Source organism: Cucurbita maxima, unplaced genomic scaffold (genome assembly GCF_002738345.1).
Source record: "Cucurbita maxima cultivar Rimu unplaced genomic scaffold, Cmax_1.0 Cma_Scf00010, whole genome shotgun sequence".
In the NCBI taxonomy this organism is placed as follows: domain Eukaryota; kingdom Viridiplantae; phylum Streptophyta; class Magnoliopsida; order Cucurbitales; family Cucurbitaceae; genus Cucurbita; species Cucurbita maxima.
In genome coordinates, this window is record NW_019272026.1 from 1,783,561 (window position 1) to 1,804,704 (window position 21,144).

General features: G+C 35.0%; 2 protein-coding genes across 2 annotated transcripts; one reads left to right on the forward strand and one right to left on the reverse strand.

Annotated features, from left to right (window-relative positions):
• Window positions 1–507: 507 nt before the first annotated feature.
• Window positions 508–3,864, reverse strand: LOC111485519 (RNA-binding protein Y14A-like). Its single transcript, XM_023132447.1, has 4 exons — window positions 3,462–3,864; window positions 2,543–2,679; window positions 940–1,079; window positions 508–847 (listed from the first exon to the last, which is right to left on the reverse strand). Exons 1-4 carry the CDS (start codon window positions 3,730–3,732, stop codon window positions 802–804), a joined length of 594 nt encoding a protein of 197 aa, XP_022988215.1. The 5' UTR covers window positions 3,733–3,864; the 3' UTR covers window positions 508–801.
• A 359-nt stretch (window positions 3,865–4,223) lies between these two features.
• Window positions 4,224–21,136, forward strand: LOC111485390 (nuclear cap-binding protein subunit 1-like). The gene is made up of 19 exons (XM_023132258.1): window positions 4,224–4,522; window positions 4,603–4,662; window positions 4,901–4,957; window positions 5,731–5,802; window positions 8,443–8,505; window positions 8,656–8,832; window positions 9,676–9,807; window positions 11,170–11,236; window positions 13,337–13,536; window positions 14,302–14,372; window positions 15,301–15,385; window positions 17,732–17,800; window positions 17,956–18,074; window positions 18,612–18,750; window positions 19,056–19,553; window positions 19,641–19,940; window positions 20,092–20,279; window positions 20,396–20,504; window positions 20,788–21,136. The coding sequence occupies exons 1-19, from the start codon at window positions 4,439–4,441 to the stop codon at window positions 20,896–20,898; spliced, it is 2,601 nt and encodes an 866-aa protein (XP_022988026.1). The 5' UTR covers window positions 4,224–4,438; the 3' UTR covers window positions 20,899–21,136.
• The last annotated feature ends 8 nt before the right edge of the window (window positions 21,137–21,144 follow it).

The following is a 21,144-nucleotide window of genomic DNA, read 5'->3' on the forward strand; positions in this document are numbered from 1 at the left end:
CAACTAATCACCCAAATAATAACAATAATACTTCAATTAAATACTTATTACAAACAATAAATGGACTACTAAGTTTGCTCGACTTGAGTAAATGGTAGAGTATAGTCTCTTAAAATTTAATCAATGTGAACATTGTAATGTCGTTTTCGTTCTTGTGATTGTTAAATACATGAACAATTATTATAGCCATGTTTGTTAGTATATTGATTTCTTTCTTTCGATGCCAATTTTTTTTTAGTGCTTAAATCTCACTTCAGTTGAAAAGAGGAACGAAACATTACTTATAAGGTGTGAAAACTTTTTGAGGGCTTTTATGATATTTTACGTTCATTGGAGAAGGAGACGAATCATTATTTACAAGGATGTGAAAACCTCTTTCTAGCACACGTTTTAAAATCCCCAAAAAAGATGTTATCTACTAAAAGTGAACTTGAACTGTATAGCTTAGCCGAGTTAATAAAACTAAAAAAAAATAGAATTTAAACTACAAAACACAAAGGCTATACATTAATAGACAAATTTGGAACAAAAAATATTATATAATATAGCAGATATTCAACACAATTAAGGCATAAACCTCAAGTACTCAAAAGAAGAAAAAAGGAAAATCATGAACCTCAAATCTTTTAAGTTACATAAATCAACCCAAAACAACGTCCGAGAAAGAAAGGCTGGAAACCAGAGGAAATCTCGAGACAACGAGTAGAGCTCAGTAGAAACATCTTCTAATCCATTCCACAAGAAAAACTCACTTCCAATTAAAATCCATAAACACCACACATGAAGTTCTTCACCTCAAGACTAATATCTCCTCCTAGGACTCCTTGAACGTCGTTCCCGAGTAGGCCTGGAGCAATTAAATTAGAAAAAAAAGATACATGTGGTTCATGACTTTTCTACAATGCAAACCAAACATTTAGTAATCTAGGAGAAGCATACCTTGTGTTCTTCCTCCTGATGGGTCCATGGCTGAATGCCCAATCAACATTGATAATTTGGGTCAGAAGTTCAGACCCATCCATGGCAGATATTGCTTTCTCTGCTTCCTCAAAGTTCTCGTATTCGATCAACGCATATCCCTTGACAAACCCAAAATAAAAAATTGGGAATTTATATAAAATAGTAACAATAGAATAGTCAATATTCGATAACAGATGAGATATGAGTGTGCTAAAACAATATGATATGCTTGCAATCGCTTCATATCATGACCGTCTGTGACAAAACATGGTATTCATTTGACAAAAATTGAAGGTTGGTTGGGAATATAAATACATGGTTATAACATAGCAAGGGAATGATGATGATGTTACAAAGAAATTATACCTGGTAGAGCAGTATGCTCCGCTATTTTATACTTTGTGACAAGAAACAAACTTTAAACGAGAGATATGCAAGCACAAAAGAGAAGGGCTATACAGAAGCTTGTCACCTGGACTTCAGATTAAGTTTTCTTTAATCCAGATATTTCGCATGAAACATTTCATAATATTGTCAATTCTTAGAACAACAAGCTTCAAATATGAGCATCACAAGGACTGAAGAAAAGTGGTTTCGAAGTCCAGATGATCCTAAAAGAAATGGTGCAGAGTGGCTCCCCCAAAGTCCCTTCACGCTATCGTTCAAAGGAAAAGGCAGACTCCTTTAATCGAATGCTTGTGGAGCTCCTATTAGTCCCCAAAGACCTATAAGCATGCACATCTGACTTCTTTGGGATTAAACAAATATGTAGGATTGTGAGACACATTTATAACACTAGAATTATAGAAATCCAGGAACATGGCCACAATGTCAGATTTGATAACTTTCCAATATGTTCGAAAAATCCAATTGTAGAACCATCTGGACTCGAAGTTCAGTTTTCCCCAAAGAGTTAAAAGGCGCTTCTAAAACGAGCACTTGTTTTCCAGAAATTGGACTCCAATCCACATTTTGTAGGCAAAAACCGTCGATAGTCATCTCTAGTATATACTTTGGCATAGAAATCAAGAAACTCGCCTTCAATTTCCTTATATTGCAAAGAAGAAGGTAGGAGTTCAAACTTGCAAACCATAATATAGTTGCCACTTGAGCTGTACTCAGGTTGCCCTTTTCTACTCCATTGAATAATTGATTTTCATAAGGAATGCCCTTAGTTTCAATCAAGAAAGATGATATAAACAAGATCAAATGGAGCTTGAAAAGAATTGCCCCAATGGGTTGACTTGATAAAAGAGAATAAACATGAAAGGATGGGGAACTATTTGGTACAACTTATTGAAGAATAAAACAATTTATTGTGCTTTCAAAGGATAAAATGTTTTCAAATATAAAAAAATAAATTCTGCAATACTATTCCATTCTTCTTACAGACCATCTGATCATTAGCAAAATATGAAATTTCTATTTTAGTTCGTCCAAAAATCTCCTAGTTTTCTACTTTTTAAAACTAAAAAAAAAAAAGCAATTACATGCATGTTCTTCTTTTCTCTAATTACAAACAAAGCTGCATAAATTATTGTTTCTGTAGGGGGAAAATTTAATAATATAGGAACCAATATACCTTGACGAATCCAGTACGACGATCGAGGTTTAGATGCAAATTCCTTATCTCCCCAAACTCACCAAATGCATTTTGTAGATCATCCTCCTGTGCCTCTTCATGTACACCAGTTACCAGAATGATCCATCCTTCAATAGCTACACAAATTAACTAGAATAAGACATTAATCTAAGGAGTATTAGTTAAAGGATCTGTTGCTCTCCATATGAACTATTCTAGAACTGTTTATATCACATAATGAAGCATTAGTTGTTCACAACAGTGTACCAAGGACATGCTCAGAAAGCCAAACAAGGGGGAGTGACTAGGTAAGATCATTTGAATGACCTAATTGAACCAACTCCAATTTTCTAAATAACTTTTGAAGGGGCATAGAAAAGGGGAAGAGTGAGGTAATTTGAAAGAACCCAGCAAACAAGGTTATTCTTCCACCAACAAAGAAGAGAACACTCCCTTTAAGATAAGTAGCCAGAAATCCTCCCGAACACCAAAGGCTTAACGGAAACCAACCTCAAATTACCTCTTAGAAACAATATGTAACTAATGAACCATGAATCTGTAACACTATCCATGTCGCTACCTCGCTTCGACATTCATACCGGTAAAGGAGGTTCTTGTAATGTTAACTCTAGGGCTTACAAAATTTGAGGATCTTAATTCTTAAACCAATTGAGAAGATTATCTTCCTATCCTAAGACAATCGTAATAATAATACATCTAACCCGCCACCTAACGAGTAAATAACCATCCAAAATTTCACAACCCTAGCTATAATGAACGAAAGGAAAAACCAGCAAAATGAAGTGGAAAAACCAAATCTGTAAAACTAAGTAATTAAGAAGAAGAAGAAGAAGAAGAAGAAGAAGAAGAAGAAGAAGAAGAAGGGGGAGATGCAGAAATAGAGAAGGGTGAAACTAACATCGTTGGGGACCAGGGCCATCAGCAGACTTGAGGGAATCGAAGTCGGACCCAGTAAGGCGGGTATTACGATCAGACTCTTGTCGAAATCCACGACCCTTGGTCTTCTTCGGACCACCAGCCAGCGAGGAAGATGCGCCACCGGTAATGGCGGATTTGAGCTTAGGAAAAGGAGCTAGAGGGGAGGCATCGGCTTCGGCGGCTCCATCCTCGTCCATGAGGTCGTCTTCCTCGGGCTCGAAGTCAACAGCCTCTACATCAGCGCTCGCCATGGCTAAGCAACGTCTCTGAGAACTGTTCGTCGTTTCTGCAAAATGGCGAGGGGAAGCGGAAGAGAAGAAGATGTCGGGGTTTTTTGGGATCGAAACAAGGGTTTCTGATTTGCCCGCTAACCCGATTTTTAGACTTTTCTTTTTCCTTTTTTTTTTTCTTTTTTATTTTGAATTTAATTTTAATAAATCGATCTTATTTGAATTTAATTTTAAAACTTTCAATTATATCTTTCCAATTTAAAAAGAAAATTTTAAAATAAGCAAAATTTTCAAAAATATTATTCTCATTTAAAAAATACCCATAAAATTTTAAAAATTCATTAACCTTATTTACCTGAAAAAATTCAAAAAAATATTTTTTAAAACTATTACTTACCTAATTAAATAAATTATATAAAAAAATAAATAGATATAAAATATTTACCTAGAATAAAGTGACAGATAAAAAAATTAAATATAATAGAAAACTATATAGTGCCGAATTCTTGTTATTCTAGGGTTTGTGGGATAACTGTAATTTCGGTCCCAAAACCCTTCTAATTCCCACGGAAGCGTCTCCCGGTTTTACACATTTGCACTTCTTCCACTGCCGGACTTGTCCTGCTCCGGAAACTCATCGGCGTCTGCAGTCCCGTGTAATTCGAACCCACTTCACCATCTCCTCATTTTTCCCTATACAAAATCACCTTCCTTCTTCTAGGCAGTAATGAGCAGCTGGAAGAGTCTTCTTCTCCGAATTGGCGACAAGTCCCCGGAATACGGCACCTCCTCCGATTTCAAAGACCACATTGTTCGGCTCTCTCTCACCTTCATTCAATTTATACTCCACTATTCGATTACTTGTCCTTCATTTTTATCTGGGATTTGCAGGAAACTTGCTTCGCAGCGATTCGGCGGGAGCTGGATCACTATGGAGATGAAGTTTTGCCTGTAATCACTTGCCTCTGCACGTTATTTTCTCTATAATTTATCTGGGTGTTGATAAAATTTGCAGTTCTTGTGTTGGTTGAAACTGTACTAGTTGAATCACTATGTTGGTAGTATGTGTGAACTGAGTCTTTTTTGGCTGGTTATCTCTTAAGTCGTCTCCCTTTGTGGCAAACTTGAGTTTTGTCTAATAACTACTCTATGCTGATGGTATTTACACTGTTTTTTCCTCGTCTGACAGTTCCTTCTGCAATGTGTTGAACAATTGCCTCATAAAACTCCTTTGTACGGGACATTGGTAAAGTACATTACATCCTTCAGTCTTCCAGTGAATGTATTTTCTTTTCATTTATGTATTTCGTTGATCAGCTTATGTTGTTAGGTCGTGCGATCTAGCTTTAACTTCTCAATTATTTGTTACATGTATTCTATAGTTGTACAATTCTTATTTAACGAACTCTCTATATGTTTCCCGTAAAAAGACCAAAATTGAGGTTTAAATTTATAAAATGCAATAGCCTTCCTTTTGCTGTTGCCTTTCCGTTCTTTTTAGCTTGTCGTTTGTGCTGCAATTGGAGAATGTCTTTAGAGCTACATAGGTCAGACATTTCCCTTCTTCATTTATTCATTCTTTTGATTTAACAAAATTGTATGTTCCGTATAGAAAAAGACTACCTTATAAAAATTGTAGTTTTCTTAGTTCTTGGAGCCCTTTTTCCCCTTTTCCTAGTCTGGTTTTTGTTGCCTTGCTCCCTCTGTTCTGATTTTTTTTCTCAATTAAATATTCTCTCTGTATATTCTTTCATTTCATCTATGAAAATGTGTTTTATTTATCTTAAAAAAAGAAATAAGTTGTCTGGCTTCTTTTATGGGGCTATCTTTTTGTATGTCCCTTGTTTATTTTATATCCTTTGTTATTCTTTCATTCTCTATGAAAATGTGGTTTTTTATCTTTTAAAAAAATGAAGGTGTTTACTCACACTTAAAATATTTCATGGCACAACACTTATAATTCTCAATGATGGTATTAGTTTGCGTTAGTGACGCATGTCTATATTGTCGTGCCTACAGATCGGATTGATGAATTTGGAAAATGAAGACTTCGTGAAGAAAATTGTGGAGCAAACTCACCAAAGTTTTCAGGTTTGTGATTTTGCAGTTGGCATTGTCATTGTCTTTGTGAAGTGTAGTAAGAACTTTTTATATTAAGACACTTTTAAATTCTCTAATCTTTACGTCCTCGTGTGTCCCTAGTCCCTTCCTAGAAGGCTTAGACTGGTGTCCCATTTTAGAGAGGGAAAGGGAGCAGTTTGATGCCCCTTTTTTATTGTGGAGGTTATTCACAAGGTGATCTGGTGAAATAAGTCCCCTAGGCATGACGATTGTACCATGACCTTTTTTTTCAAGATTATTGGAAATGCATCAAAGAGAATACGTGGAAAGTTTTGAGTGATTTTTTTTGAGAGGCACTATTGACACAGGCATGAGCGAGACCTATGTGTGTCTTATTTCCAAGAAAGAACACTAACAGGGTAAAAGACTTTAGGCCCATTAGCCTGGTCACTAGTTTTTATAAGATGATTGCTAAGACTCTTGAGAACAGGTTGAGGAAAGTCCTTCCTAGTACTATTTCTTATTGTTTATCCAAGTGTGGGTGTGTTGAGAAGATTGGCGTTGCTAGGCGTGGAAAAAGAGGTGGTTGAGAGGTTCCAAATGGGGAAGGAGTCAATTAGTTTGTCTCACCTTCAGTTCACGGAAGATTCAATCTTCTTATGTTTGGGGCAGAAAAATTTCTTGCCGAATTTCAACAGTTTTTTTAATCCCTTTTTGAAGTGACTTTGAAACTTAAGATTAATAGGATGGAAATTTATACTTGACCTTAGCCTTTTTCATTCTAAGCTAAGTGTTTTGGCCTCATTGGTTGGGTGTGAGGTGGGTCAACTTTCGTCCTCTTATTTTGGGCTTCCATTGGGAGGTAATCCGTGAAGGCAAATGTTTCGGGATTCAAAATTCTATATGATTCAGAAACAGTTGTCGTTTTGGAGAAAGCTCTTCTTCTCAAAATGGAGAAAACTCATTCTTATCCAATCTGTGTTAAGTAGGGTTCTCACTTGTTGCTTGTCTCTCTTTAAGATTCTCGTTTCTGTGAGCATGAATATTGAAGGAGAGATGAAGAGTTTCTTTGAAGGTGTGGATAATGGGGGTGGGTCACATTTGGTTAATTGGGAGGTTGTGGTGAAGCCGGTGGAATTAGGTGATCTAGGTAATAGGAGCTTGATATTACATAATGAGGCTCTGCTAGTGAAATGGTTGTGGCGATGGTTCTTCATGAAGTTTGACTCTTTGCGGCACTAAGTTATTGTGAGTCAGTATGACCTGCATCTGCCCCCTTTCAAGTGGGTTGCAGATGGTGGTTTCATAGTGCCTAATAGAAATCTTTGGAAAGCAATTTCTTTGGGCTTCCTGTCCTTTTCCTCATTTGTTCAATGCTTCATTGGGGAGGGCTCAAATGTTTACTTTTGGGAAGATGGGTGGATGGATGATAAACTTCTTCATGAGTGTTTCCATGCCTATGCCATCTTTTGAGTAAGAAATTGCATTAAGTGGCTTCTATTTTATCGGGTTCCAACCTTCTGCCTCTTTGTTGTTTGGCTTCAAGAGATGTTGAGCAGATTTGGGAAGTCATGCTTAATAGTGGAAGAAGCTCCAATCCATTTGTCTTTCCAAAATTTGATTATTCTACCATTCCCCTTTCTAACATTCATAAGTTTTATTTTATATAAACAACAGTATTCTTTGCTACATCAAACCAAGGCTGGGTATTGCTTCGTGGCTCCGCTTATAGGATAAGAGGTGACCCAATCGTTCCGTTCTAGGCCCTAAATACTAGCAATTGCCTTCTTCTGTAAAAAGTGTGTAACAAGTCTTTGAACTTTAAAAAGTGTGTACTTAGTCTTTAAACTTTCAATTTTGTGTATAATAAATTCTTGAATTTTCGATTTTGTGTCTAAATAGAATTTTGAACCTTCAATTTTCTGTCTAAATTTTTAACCTATTCAACATTTTTTAATATTTACAGAGAACACAAAATTGAAATGTTAGGGTCGAGTGTCAATAGGTTCATGTCTTTAAAAAAAATTATTGAATAGATCAAGGAATTATTTAGATACAATTAAAAATTCTGGGATCTATTATACATTTTTAAAGCGTAGAGACTTAGTTGATATAACCTTGAAAGTTTAGGGACTAAACGTGTAAGTTTACAAAACAAAAAAAAAAAAGAAAAAAAAAAAAAAAAAAAAAAAAAANAAAATTATTGAATAGATCAAGGAATTATTTAGATACAATTAAAAATTCTGGGATCTATTATACATTTTTAAAGCGTAGAGACTTAGTTGATATAACCTTGAAAGTTTAGGGACTAAACGTGTAAGTTTACAAAACAAAAAAAAAAAAAGAAAAAAAAAAGAAAAAAAAAAGAGGATGTACTTTAAATTTATAAAATAAATAATAGCAATAGAATAATGCCTTAAAGATTAATATTTATCACACCTGTGTTGAAAATATACAATATCCATGAATAACATAAGCATAGTGCAATTTAGGACGAGTACTAGTTGTTGTGTAGTATTAGTTGTTGTATGATTACTCTTATGTTAGTGCCTACAATAGAAGAGCAATAAATTAAATGTTTTTGGGATGTCTGACTTCCATTCATACTATACAAATTTCAATTATTTTATCAGAGATATTTTGTTGTTCTTACTCTTAGTTCTTTCTCAGGATGCCTTAAACTCTGGACATTGCCACAAGATCCGGATTTTGTTACGCTTTCTAACCGCATTGGTATGCTTGATTTTGCTATCACAACATATATTTTTTTATGACTGATTATTATCATTTTTCAAAATTAGAAAGCCTAACATCTTAGAGTTTTGATTTTGTCTTCTCGAGAGAATATTCTGATTTTCTAAGCATTTTTGTTGTCTTACGTAGATGAGCAGTAAAGTCCTGACGTCCACATCTCTAGTTGTTGTTTTTGAGACATTATTATCTTCAGCTACCACAATAGTGGATGATGAGAAGGGAAACCCTGCATGGCAGGCTTGTGCTGACTTTTACATAGCTTGCATTCTATCTTGTTTTCCCTGGGGAGGCGCTGAACTGGTTGAGGTATTATTATTTCATCTCTGAATAATGTCTTTACTTAATGGACCATCTTTCTCAACACTGTCCTTTTCTCTCATTCTTATTTCTTGTTATGAATTTAGTTATATCCTAGGTTAGAAAATTGGGTGGTGAGCATCTTTCTCGACACTGTTCTTTCATTCTTGTTACGAATTGGATTAATATCCTACGTTAGAACATTGGGCCTTGTTTGATATACTTCAACAGTTCCAACTACTTAATGACCTTTATTTTCTGATGCTTGTGTATAGTTATTAAAAATTTATATTATTTAAAAATATATTTTTTCTCAATGTATATATATATGCATATATATTATATAACATCTTTAGAAAGATAACGGTTGAAGATTTGGTGAAATCTCTAGGTTAAACCAAGAGATAATTGTTTGAGATATTAAAAACTTATTTGATAATATTCCATCTTTTGTCTTTTGCATCTGATTTGATACTTCTCGTTTCATGGTTTTCTAGAAGAAACTTTTCCATTTTTAGAGTGTCAAACATAATTTGGGCCAGAAGAATTGTCAGTATTGGACTTTTTTCAATATGGTGCCTTTGCAACTTTTGATAGAATTATTTAAGTTCTTATTCTTCTTCTTTGTAGTCCCCTAATTTCTTCTCTTACCTTTGAGAGATGGCTCTTTCCTATTTGATTGCTCTAAAAGAATTGTTATAAGAGCTTTACTATTTTTAGCATATTATAACACACATTGGATGAAGATTCGAACCTACGACTTATTAGAGAAAATAGAGATACATTAACTGCTGAGCTATGTCCATATTGGCCAAAGAGCCCCTACTATTGATAATTTGCTTTTATATGCAGCAAGTTCCTGAAGAGCTTGAGAGGGTTATGGTTGGAGTAGAAGCTTACTTAAACATTCGAAGGAATACGTTGGACACCGGCTTATCCTTTTTTGAGGATGATGGTGAAGTTGAGAAAACTCTTAACGAAAAGGTATAATTTGACTAGTTTTGATTATTCATTATTTTCATGCTAAGCTTACTACCGGTGAAAGTTTGACTAGTATGAGTAGTAGTGCCCTTTTATATAGCTAGGTTGGACTTCTCTTTTCTGGAACTTGTTTTTTGTTTGCCCTTGTATATACTTCCATTTCTCTATAAAAGTGTGGTTTCTTACCAAAGAAAAAAAGAAAAAGAAATCATTATAAGCTTTCTACTCAATTTCTAATCTGTTTCAGCTCGGCTAGATTTTTATTTATTTTTATTTTTTATTTTTACAATATATGTACATATATATACGGCAACCCCATTAGTCATATCTGTCAACTCAGTCTAGCCAGATTTATGAATCCCAGAATTATCCGGTTTGTAAATTATGACTGTCTTGTCAATGATGGCGATGCTCTTGGTCTGGATCAAACTCTGTCTTTTCAATATGTTAACACTTGCCCTTACCCTCTTTCTGTATTTTCTGTAACTTGTTTTCTCAACTTAACAAGCCTTTGAACAAACAGCTCATGTGGGCCAGAAGAATTCTCTATGATCATTTAGTTTCTAGGAATTTCATCTTCTGGTTGATATATGAATCCATATTCTTCTTACATTATATCTAGAAAAAGAAAAATAAAAAGAAAAAATAAGACGAAAAAAGAAAAAGAAAAAGAAAATGGGAAACCTGTGTTATTTCAGCCTGGAGATTTTACTTTATGATTGGAACTGAAGATAATTTTTTTTTTTAAACGTTGAACTTATTTATCTAAGATTTCTTTGTTTTCTCATCCATATTTTCTAAAAACGCTCTTAAAATCATAAACACTTTTTAAAAATAGAAAATGAGTATCTAAAAATCTATTTATTTTTCGATTTTGCTAAGATTTAAAAATAAATATTAGGAGGAAAATAAAACGAAAGGTTTGTTCAGAAGCCAGTTTAATGTTTCTAAACCCTTTTGGTAAGGTTTTCTGAGTTTCCTCTTATAATAAAGCATAGTATTTAGAAGCAGAGAATTAAAATGTTGAAACATTTGGGTACAGGATCGAAGTTATTCTATGGCAGTTAGGAAGTCCTAATTCAGGATTAACAACCCCCAACTAAATTCTAGGTGACTATAAAGTAAAAACCAGTGGCTTTTAGAAACTGTAAAAAAAAGAGAAAATTGCATAAGCAACAGTAAAAGAATTCTAATTACAAACCATTCTATGGAGAAAAACCTTCCACCATGTCTTCCCTCCCGTCTGTACCCTCCTCCCCATGTCCCACCAGGGATTAAAATAGATAAATTTAGTTTCTTCACATTGTTGTTACGAAATTAGCAACATTTATTTCATGAATCCTTTTCTTTCTGTGGTTGTTTCAGGATTTTTTAGAAGATTTATGGAGTCGCATACAAACGTTATCTACTGATGGATGGAAAGTGGATAGTGGTGATTTTCTTCAACTTTGGGCTTCAATTTGGTTATTTCCTCTGGTCCTTCTATGTTTCAATGTTATCCTTTCGTACAAGGAAAAAAAGGGAAATTATTCCATACATAGAAGTGCTTCAAGTATATGAGATGATGGACTGGTATACTAAAATTTTGAGAACCCCACGTACATTAAGAATCCATATGTTTTCTTTCATATTTGATATTCCCGTTAGATGCTTTGGTACTTCTGGGAGTACTCTCAGTGGGACTCAAGATAACTGAGTTGCAAGAGTATAATTGCCTTTGATGATGTATAGCAGTTCAATTTCTTCTTGTAATGAAACCCAGCTAGCTAGTTTTGGCTCTGTCTGCTCAGTTTTTTGAATTTAGGTTTTCTAGAATCAATGAAATATTACTAGCAGTAGGGTAATCATCAACAATGTTATTAATCATCTGTTTTGAGATAATCCTTTTTTGTTTCCCTATAGCCCCGAAGAGACTTAAATGAGAGATGTGGGTATCAAGGTTTTACAGTTGGGCAGCGAGGGATTGAGAAATGGGAGAGAGGGTCAATGGGAAAGTGAAATAGTTTAGTGACGAGAATGGCCATGGCTTTATTTCTCCCATCCAGGGAGGCAAGTATATTTTTGTTCGGCTTCCTCCATTAGATTTGAGGGATCTAGAAAAGATAGCTCTTATTACTTGGGTCAATGCTGTTAAATCTATCATTTTGATCGTTTGAGGTGAAAGAAATAAATGAACGTTATATGAAGTGGCTAGGAATAGAGATAGTATATGGGATTCTGTGGTCTAGTATGCCTCTTCAGAGTTTGATTACCCCCACATTTGTTTTTTTTTTAACAAATATGGGGCGAGAGATTAAGTCTTTGACAGAAGGTAACATGGGCCTTCTCCTCTGTGCTATATTTCGGTTGGAACCTCCATGCATCTTACTAGTTATAGGAATTCCTGCTTATGATGATAATAATAACAATTGTGTGCCATTGTGAAAAGTAAAGTTTGCCATCTCTTCTCTCTCAGCCAAGTAGTGATGAGTATGCCGGCAAAAGGCTCTTGTTGAAGAATTCATGCCCCTTAACAAGATCTTGATGGCGTACTATCCTAGCTTGATGACTCTGAGGACTGGCTTATGTCTACTTTAGTGGGACATGATTCAACTTTTGTTCTTACGGCACATGATAGCAACTCTTGTTCTAACAGGAGTTTTCATGTACTCGGGATAACATGTGTGCAAGGATGTCCTAAGATGTTAATTGGTTTCACCTCTTTGTAATTACAGCTTAACTACTTTCATATCACATTGGAGGTGTTTTTTGAAATTAACTATAGGATTTCTTTTGTATATCTATTTCAAGTTAATGAAATGGTTTCGCTTTCCTATAAAAAAAGGGAAATTGGACGACCCTGTAAAAGGTGGTTTCTTTGAAGAAGCCAGAACGCAGTGAAGTTTTATTGGTGATCTCCCGGGCATGAGTGTCCAAAGAGACTTTTGCCCTTTGGAAGTGTATTAAGCAGAAGGTTTGGTTGAGGCTGTTCAAGGATGATTCAAACTAAGAGGAGACATGGATGCCCAAAAGAGCACAATGGCTTATGCACAATTTTCTTGAAGGCAAATATGGCAAGGAGCTCAACTGATTCTTTGGTATTTTCAAATTTAGTAGAACACTAGGATCCATTGATTGTGCTTGGCTTTTCTAGCTATCTATGGTATCAACAATGCAGGGAAGAAAAACTTGGTCTTAATCTCCAAATAGCTTAGGAGATCCTAAAGAGTGAGGTTCTATTGTAGATTCCCTATGGGGGCTCAACGGTTTATATCTAGATAACTACAAAAGCAAATATGGGTCAATATTGAACCAAGACCTTTTGAAGCTTGCAAGTTGCTATCCACTTGGAAGTGACATGTTTTTTCTTCCTTTTTTTTCTTTTCCTTCTTAATGGGTAGTTGAAAATATAAGTAGCAAAGGAAGCAACGAATGATAAGTGTTGAATTAGTACATTTTACTTTTAAGAAGTTGATGATCATTTCTTTTGCTTCTTCCATTATCAAGTAGATTTGTATTTTCAGTAATTATTTATCTTTTCTTTATGTGATAGTTCCAAGACCTCACCTTCTATTTGAAGCTCAGCTAGTTGCTGGGAAGTCTCATGATTTTGGAACCATCAGCTGTCCGGAGCAACCTGATCCACCTTTAACACTTTCTGACATTACTTATGGTAAACAGAAGTATGCTGCAGAGTTGAATTATCCTCAAAGGATACGTCGACTTAATATATTTCCATCAAGTAAATTTGAGGTACTGTTGTATTTTGTGGCATTAATATCTTTCGTTCTGTCTTGACTTGTGAATATTATCCACAAATATGTTAAGAAGACTTTGGGTAAAGAGTTAGGTTAGATTTGACTAAATTTGTTCTATTGGTCTCAATCAAAAGAACTTGTTGGGGACTATTGTAAATTAAAATTACACTATGAGTGAGTACTCAATACTATTCCTTTTACTAGATGGATATAGTAACATATATGAGAGCTACAAACTAATAGTACATCACATCATGATAAAGGACAGATGAAAGTAACTTATGAAGTCCTATATATAGGATATTTACATTTATATACAATTCTGTATGTGTTGTAATACTTCCCGTCAAGAACTATTATTAAAAAAAAAACTTCCCTTCTTGAATCGTGTCCAACATATCCATCCTTTATTTAATCCTTTTGATACTAAGTTTTGTTATATTTTCTTCCAAACATAATAACAACCAACTTCAACATTTGCGGGTTGCAATGCTAGATCATCTGCAAGGTCCTTTTGTACTTTCTTCTAAAGTCCCTGTTGATACTTAGATTTGTTGGGCTTGTTGTTTTATGTCATTGTACCTTCTTTCATTTTTCTCGATGAAAGTTTGGTTTCTTACAAAAAAAAAAAAAAAAACAGTTTCATTATTTATTTTCTTTCTTGTTATAATTTTTTGTTGGTTTATGACTACACGACATATTACCAAACTTGTATGTGGTCCTCAATTGAATCGTGTTTCTTGGACCTTTGTTAATGCAGGATGTGCAACCTATTGATCGCTTTGTTGTGGAGGAGTATCTTCTTGATGTGCTTCTTTTCTTCAATGGCTGGTTCGTTAATTTCTCCAAATCTATGATTTAAGAATTAATACAAGAGCATGAAACTTTTCCTCTTCAAGTTATGCTGATTAATCAGTTTGGTTCATGGAAGGATATTTTTAAGAACGTTGATTTGAATCTGTAATTTAAGAATGAATACTGGTATAAGAGCATGGAACTTTCCCTTTCCAAGATATGATGGCCGATTAATCAGGTTTGAGAACTTTGTTTTTGATAACATGATCAGGTGGCCGGTAAGGGGAAGGTCATTATGCATTTAAAATCACTAGATATTAGCATGCTTTTCAAAGAGAAGCTGTCAGTTCTAAAAAAATTGAAGGAAAATATGGGAAATTCCTTTCAAGTTACTGATATACCGTCAAAATTCTTGGTCATATGTTATTGGAGATGCGAAGACTTTGTTGATTGTTCTTTCGTGATTTAGTTGGAAAGAAACAAGCAGTAGGTTCCTTTAAGATAAATTAGTTTTTCTGTTATTTATGTAATTGTCAAAGGAGGTTCAAAATTGAAGGAAAATATGGGTTCCACAGATTGTATGTCTTGTTCTCATAGTATTTACTGCTTCATTCTGATTTTGCACTCTCCTCTACACTGAATATTCAAACATTCTCTTCTTTCTTATATTAAAAACGTCAATGAAATCACTTGTCCTTTTAATTCCAAGCCACCTGGGGGAATGGACAGCTCCTCCAAGTTTAACTTAGGAACCAAATGTGAATGCTCTTGTGCTCTCTGGGGACTGGTCTGCTTGTAAATTCTTTTACCATTCAATTAGCTCTATTTTAAGAACAAAGTGTAGAGTTCTAGTGTTTTTATGGAATGAAATATTATTTATATAATATAACATTTTTACATTTCAATTAGCGGAAATGCAACATATTGCAATGATTTTTTGTTTTCTTGTTTCATGCAAAGCTAGTCGAAAGGAATGTGCATCTTTCATGGTTGGCCTTCCTGTACCTTTTAGATATGAGTATCTTATGGCAGAGACAATTTTCTCGCAGGTATGCATTTATCTTTCTTGTTAATTATTGAAGATTTTGTTCTCTCCCTTTTTTCAATTTTATGAAAGAAGGAAATGTACAAAAAGGCAAGAACTTAAAAGCAAAATAGTAACATAGGGATCTCTTATTGGCATTAAGGGGAAGGGATGATTATAGAAGTGTAAAGATTAAGTAGACTGAGGGGAAGAAGCAAATGTAACTAGATCACGAGTTTCCCCGAGCCTCTATCTGTGTCTTTGAACATCTCCTAATTTTTTCTATTCCAAATTCTTTTATGGAATTACACAAAAACTATTTCCCAAAGACTTAAGTTCTCCCAAGGCCGTGGATGAAGAATTCTTTAAGGCTTCATTATTTTAAAGCTAAAAGGAAATCTGAAACCTAAGAAAAGCAAAGAGGTACTACATACAAATTTTAGTGATTTATTTACGGTTTCCTGGTTGTATGCCCCGTATAATTGGAAGTACATTAAGGCTTTTTGGAAGAATTTTTTCAGGTCCCTTACAGTTAATTCGTCTATGGCTGATTAAGCATTGCTGAATGTGGAGAAGTTTATAGATCATCAGTTTGGGGATGGAAAATGGAGACTCATTGGGGATTTACATCTTAAAATTGAGAAAAAGTCGAGGGTCAAGCATTCCCGATCAGATTTGATTGAAGGTTATGGGGAAAAAATTGCAATAAAGAACTTACCTTTTCCATGTTGGGAGCGCAATACTTCTGAGGCAATTGAGAAATGTTTTGGGAGTCTTGTTAGCATTTCTTCCCAAATTGTGAACCTCTAAGATTGTTCTGCAGCGTATATTGAAGTGAAGAAAAATCTGTGGTTTCTACCGGCGACAATTTTGATTTTAAGGATCAAAATAGGGGTGAACCTTCCTTAGAACTCCTAAATTCTAAGACGACCCACTCCAAAATTAGATTGATCAAGACTAATCCAATGAATCGATTACGCTTCAAACCTAAAGCAAGAACCAACACCAAGATGGATTTGAGAAACACAAGTTTCTTTCATTGTATTGCCAAAATGTCTTCCAAAATTCAAAGCATTACATACATGACCTTAAAAAGTCCACAAAGTCGTTCAAGTACCCAAGAACAAACAAATGAACTTTGGAGAAAACAAGACCTGTTTGGCTTGATGAGAACGTTTGACAAGTTTCAACTGTCAGAAACTCCCAAAACTTTCAATCTAAAAAGGCACCTTTTCACAAATTCTGCATGATTTTTTTGTCCATCGTGCCAACTTTCCAATTACTTAATTATCTACTTGACTTATTGAAATGACATTATAAATAAATTGGGGGTTCATAAACTGTTTTTCCTGGTATATTAGCTAGTTTTTAAAGATATTATATAAAAGCCTTTTGAATTTACTTTGCAATGCTCCTTTGGGTTCAAGTGATGGATCAAGGGTTGGACTCACATTATCATGGTGATCCTGGCATGTCTCTTGGAATTCTTTGAAAAGGATGAACATTTATTAGGTGCCCTGTATGTAGATTTGTTGGTGGTTAAAGAAACAATTAATGCTGATCCCTTTCATGTATCTTCAATATACTACATCGGATTGTAGGTGGAAAACTAGTTGAGGATGGTTTTAATTTGTCAATGTTAAAGAATCCCACTTTGGTGTCAAATGGTGATTTAAATATGGTTAATGGATTCATGTGAGACCCGTGTTGGAAGTCAAGTGAAGAGCATAACAAGGTCTAATAAACTTTTTGAAGATCTTGGTATGCTGGTTCCTTTGTCAAATGGTCTATTGACAAGGTCAAGGGTGGGGGATGAAATTTCTCACTTATTGTATCACAGGTTTTTTGTCTCTAAACATGAGATCATCATTTTGATAATTCGTGCGTTTCAAGACTAGCTGGTATCAGCCCAAGTTGGTTGATTGTGTCAGTTCTATTGAAGAATTTTGTTAAGAACTACATTAATGGGTGCAAGATTGTTCTTTTGATATGTTTTTTTTTATCTTGTTATCTATGCTATTTCTTGGTTTAAATTGTCCAATCTCCGCTATAGATGTGCTCATGCTTCCATTTTAGCCAATTAAGAACGTGCTTACAGTGGTCATGGATTTTTCAACCTTTTTGTAAATTTCACAAAATGTTTCTTATAAAAACAAAAGATCTTTCGGATTCTAAAGCTTCTGGCTTGAGTTTGATGGAGGCAAATTTCTTGATTGGTAGATTCTCATAAGCAAAGTTCGAGCTCTTCTAATTCAAGAGTTTTCTTTCATTTGTTAAAATTTTATTTTCTTATTTTGAGTTCTTATGATTTTTTTGAGTCACTCAAGTTGCTTCTCACCTTCTCTACCCAAAAATATTGAATTATTTGCAGTTACTCATGTTACCACAACCACCGTTCAAGCCTATTTATTATACGCTGGTCATTATTGACCTTTGCAAGGTACGTGCTTCTGTTATTGTAAATGTGTTCTTCTATCTTGTTTCCTTCCTTTTTCTTTTTTCTAGTATAATTATCGTTTGTCCCTTTTCCTTTTATTTTCCTTTTTGACCAAAAATTCTTATTTGTGAAAATATATAACTATGAGGTATATATAGGCTCTTCCTGGGGCATTTCCTGCCGTTGTAGCTGGTGCAGTTCGTGCCTTATTTGAGAAAATAGCTGATTTAGACATGGAGTGTCGTATACGGTTGATACTTTGGTTTTCACACCATTTGTAAGTTTGTACTTTGCGAACACTAAAGAATTCACTATCATATGTGACTGTATTAACTTTCTTGCGATAAATGTGTTATGGGCCAGTTTTGGAGTTCTCGTATTATTATCTCCTTTCCTTTTCCTTAAATTTGGAGTTCAATTTATTCTCACCTTCTTTCATGTATGTTGTCTTTTTCGGAACTAATGGATACTCTACCTTTTAAATTTATATAAAGTAACTCAAACGACACTACCGAAACAAATTACAGCTCCAGTCCAAAAGAATAAATGTTTAACAGTTCTGTCTGTGACTTCTATTTGCTTGTACATCTACTACTGAAATGTTTTTAATGAGTTTCAAACTTCCCATTCTTTGGTATGGCATACAAGTTTTGTGTCTTTATCACTTGTGAGAGGTTTTGGGATTACCCTCAGCCATGCAATCTCTTTTGAAGTGCCATTGTTGGGATGCTTGCATCATACTGAAAACATTATGCTCTCCTTTTGAAGTTAGATTACCTGGATATTTACATTGTTTCTGCCACCGTTTACGCAGATCAAATTTTCAATTTATATGGCCATGGGATGAATGGGCTCACGTATTAGAACTTCCAAAATGGGCCCCCCAGCGAGTGTTTGTGAAAGAGGTTCTGGATAGGGAGGTCCGTCTATCATATTGGGATAAAATAAAGCAGGTATTCATCATGCTTGAAATTGTTGATTTTTTTGTCACATATACCATTATTCAGATATTTGTACTCGGCATGTTTTGTAAAACAAAGTAGTCCTTCATAGTAAATTCATAATGTATTCATCGGTCAACATGAAAAAAACAATGAGTGACAGAGTATCCACCAAACGGTGACTATAGTCCTCTGGGATGTTCCAACATAATATTTGTATATGCTTGAAAAATCAGAATAATGGAGTAAATATGAGCTTATTCTTCCTGCTTTTTTACTTTGTTTTCTGACATGTCAAGTATATTGAGCGTATGTAGAGCATTGAGACTGCACCTGGTTTAGAAGAGTTGCTACCACCAAAGGGTGGACCAAACTTCAAATTTACTACCGAAGATGGAGAAAAAAGTGAGCAACATGCACTTTCTGCTGAATTGTGCAATATGGTGAAGGGGCGGGCTGCAGCACGTGACGTAATTTCATGGTTGGATGAAAATGTTATTCCCAAGCATGGTTCAGATATTTCTCTCGTGGTGGTTGTGCAAACTCTTCTAGATATTGGGTCGAAGAGTTTCACTCATTTGATAACAGTCTTGGAGAGATATGGACAAGTTATTTCAAGAATATGCCATGATCAGGATAAGCAGGTCTTGCTTATATCTGAAGTGGGTTCTTACTGGGAGAATAATACTCAAATGACGGCAATAACAATTGATAGAATGATGGGTTATAGGTTAATATCCAATTTATCCATCATCAAATGGATCTTTTCTCCAGAAAACGTTGAGCAATATCATACATCAGATCGTCCATGGGAGGTACATATTGCCATTTTTTTTTGGCTACTTCACTGCAGATGGAAATAAGTTGCTTAACTATTTTTTTCCTTATTATCTCTTGTACAGATACTGAGAAATGCGTTATGCAAGACATATAATCGTATTTCTGATCTTAAAAAAGAAATATCCTCCTTGAAGAAAGATATCGTTGCAGCTGAAGAAGCTGTTGCTAAGACACAGGAGGAATTGAATGCTGCTGAATCAAAGCTCACACTTGTGGATGGTGAACCTGTTATGGGAGAGAATCCCGTGAGAATGAAGCGATTGAAAGCTTATGCTGGAAAAGCGAAAGAGCAGGAGATGTCGATACGAAACTCTTTAGAGGCCAAAGAAGCTCTTCTTACCCGAGCTCTTGAGGAGAACGAGGTATTAATTTCAAGACTAAAATAATTTGCACCTCTTTCGTTAAATCTGGACGCCTTAATGTCGGTATTCTCGATTCTGTTGCATCTTCCGTAGAGTTCACAACGTAACACTGTATCACTTTCCCGTTTTAACTAATCGTTTCCGTGTGCAGACATTATTTCTATCCTTGTACAAAGGGTTTTCCAGTATATTGACCGAACGCCTTCCAGCTGCATCTAGCGCACAAACCCTGCAGGATTTGAAGTCTATTAATCCTGCTGGTGCGAATGCTATGGACCTTGAAGAACCATCAGCCATGGAGATGGAGATGGACAATGAGGATTCAAGACCTGAAAAAAGGTGTTCTCGTCAATACTACAATGATCCAATATCTTTTTGCCAAAATTTCAATCCATGATCTTTCTCATTTCCTTTAATCTCAATCATGAAATCACAACGTTTTCTTTATTTTGCAGTCATTTGAATGGTAGTACAGAGCATGCCTACACTGTAGGTGAAAATGAACAGTGGTGTTTAACAACCTTGGGATATGTCAAGGCCTTCTCAAGGCAATACGCTTCCGAGGTATTTTTCATTTCATACAGTGCCATGCTTTCAGGACTATTAATCATTGTTACGGCCCAAACCCACCGCTAGCAGATATTGTCTTATGTGGGCTTTCCCTCAAGGTTTTTTAAAACTCGTTTTCTAGGGAGAGGTTTCCACACCCTTAATAAAGAATATTTAGTTCTCCTCCCCAATCGAGGTGGGATCTCACAATCATGAAAGAAAGTTTTGATAATTCATTTCTGAAACTATCATAATAAACTGTTTTTTACTCGAACCATTTTCATTGTGATGTGCACAGATATGGCCACACATTGAGAAGTTGGATGCAGAAGTCTTATCCGAAGATTCACACCCACTTTTCAGGAAAGCAGTCTACAGTGGCCTTCGTCGATCAATGGACTCGATCTAACAACGTAAACATATTTGTTATAACAGTAAACATTTTCTACTTTCCACCCTTAATTCGTTTGTTTCTTTTTTCTTTTCGTAGATTAGGTGATAGATCCCTTGGTAATGTTATGTAACATTTGGCTAAACGAAAAATATATAATAGGCTAGCCAATTATTTGTTGTCGAGTTATGTTCATGGATTCCTTATATCATAGCATCGATCTTAAGCTCAGGTGTTACGACCATTTATGCTAGCAGCCTTTTG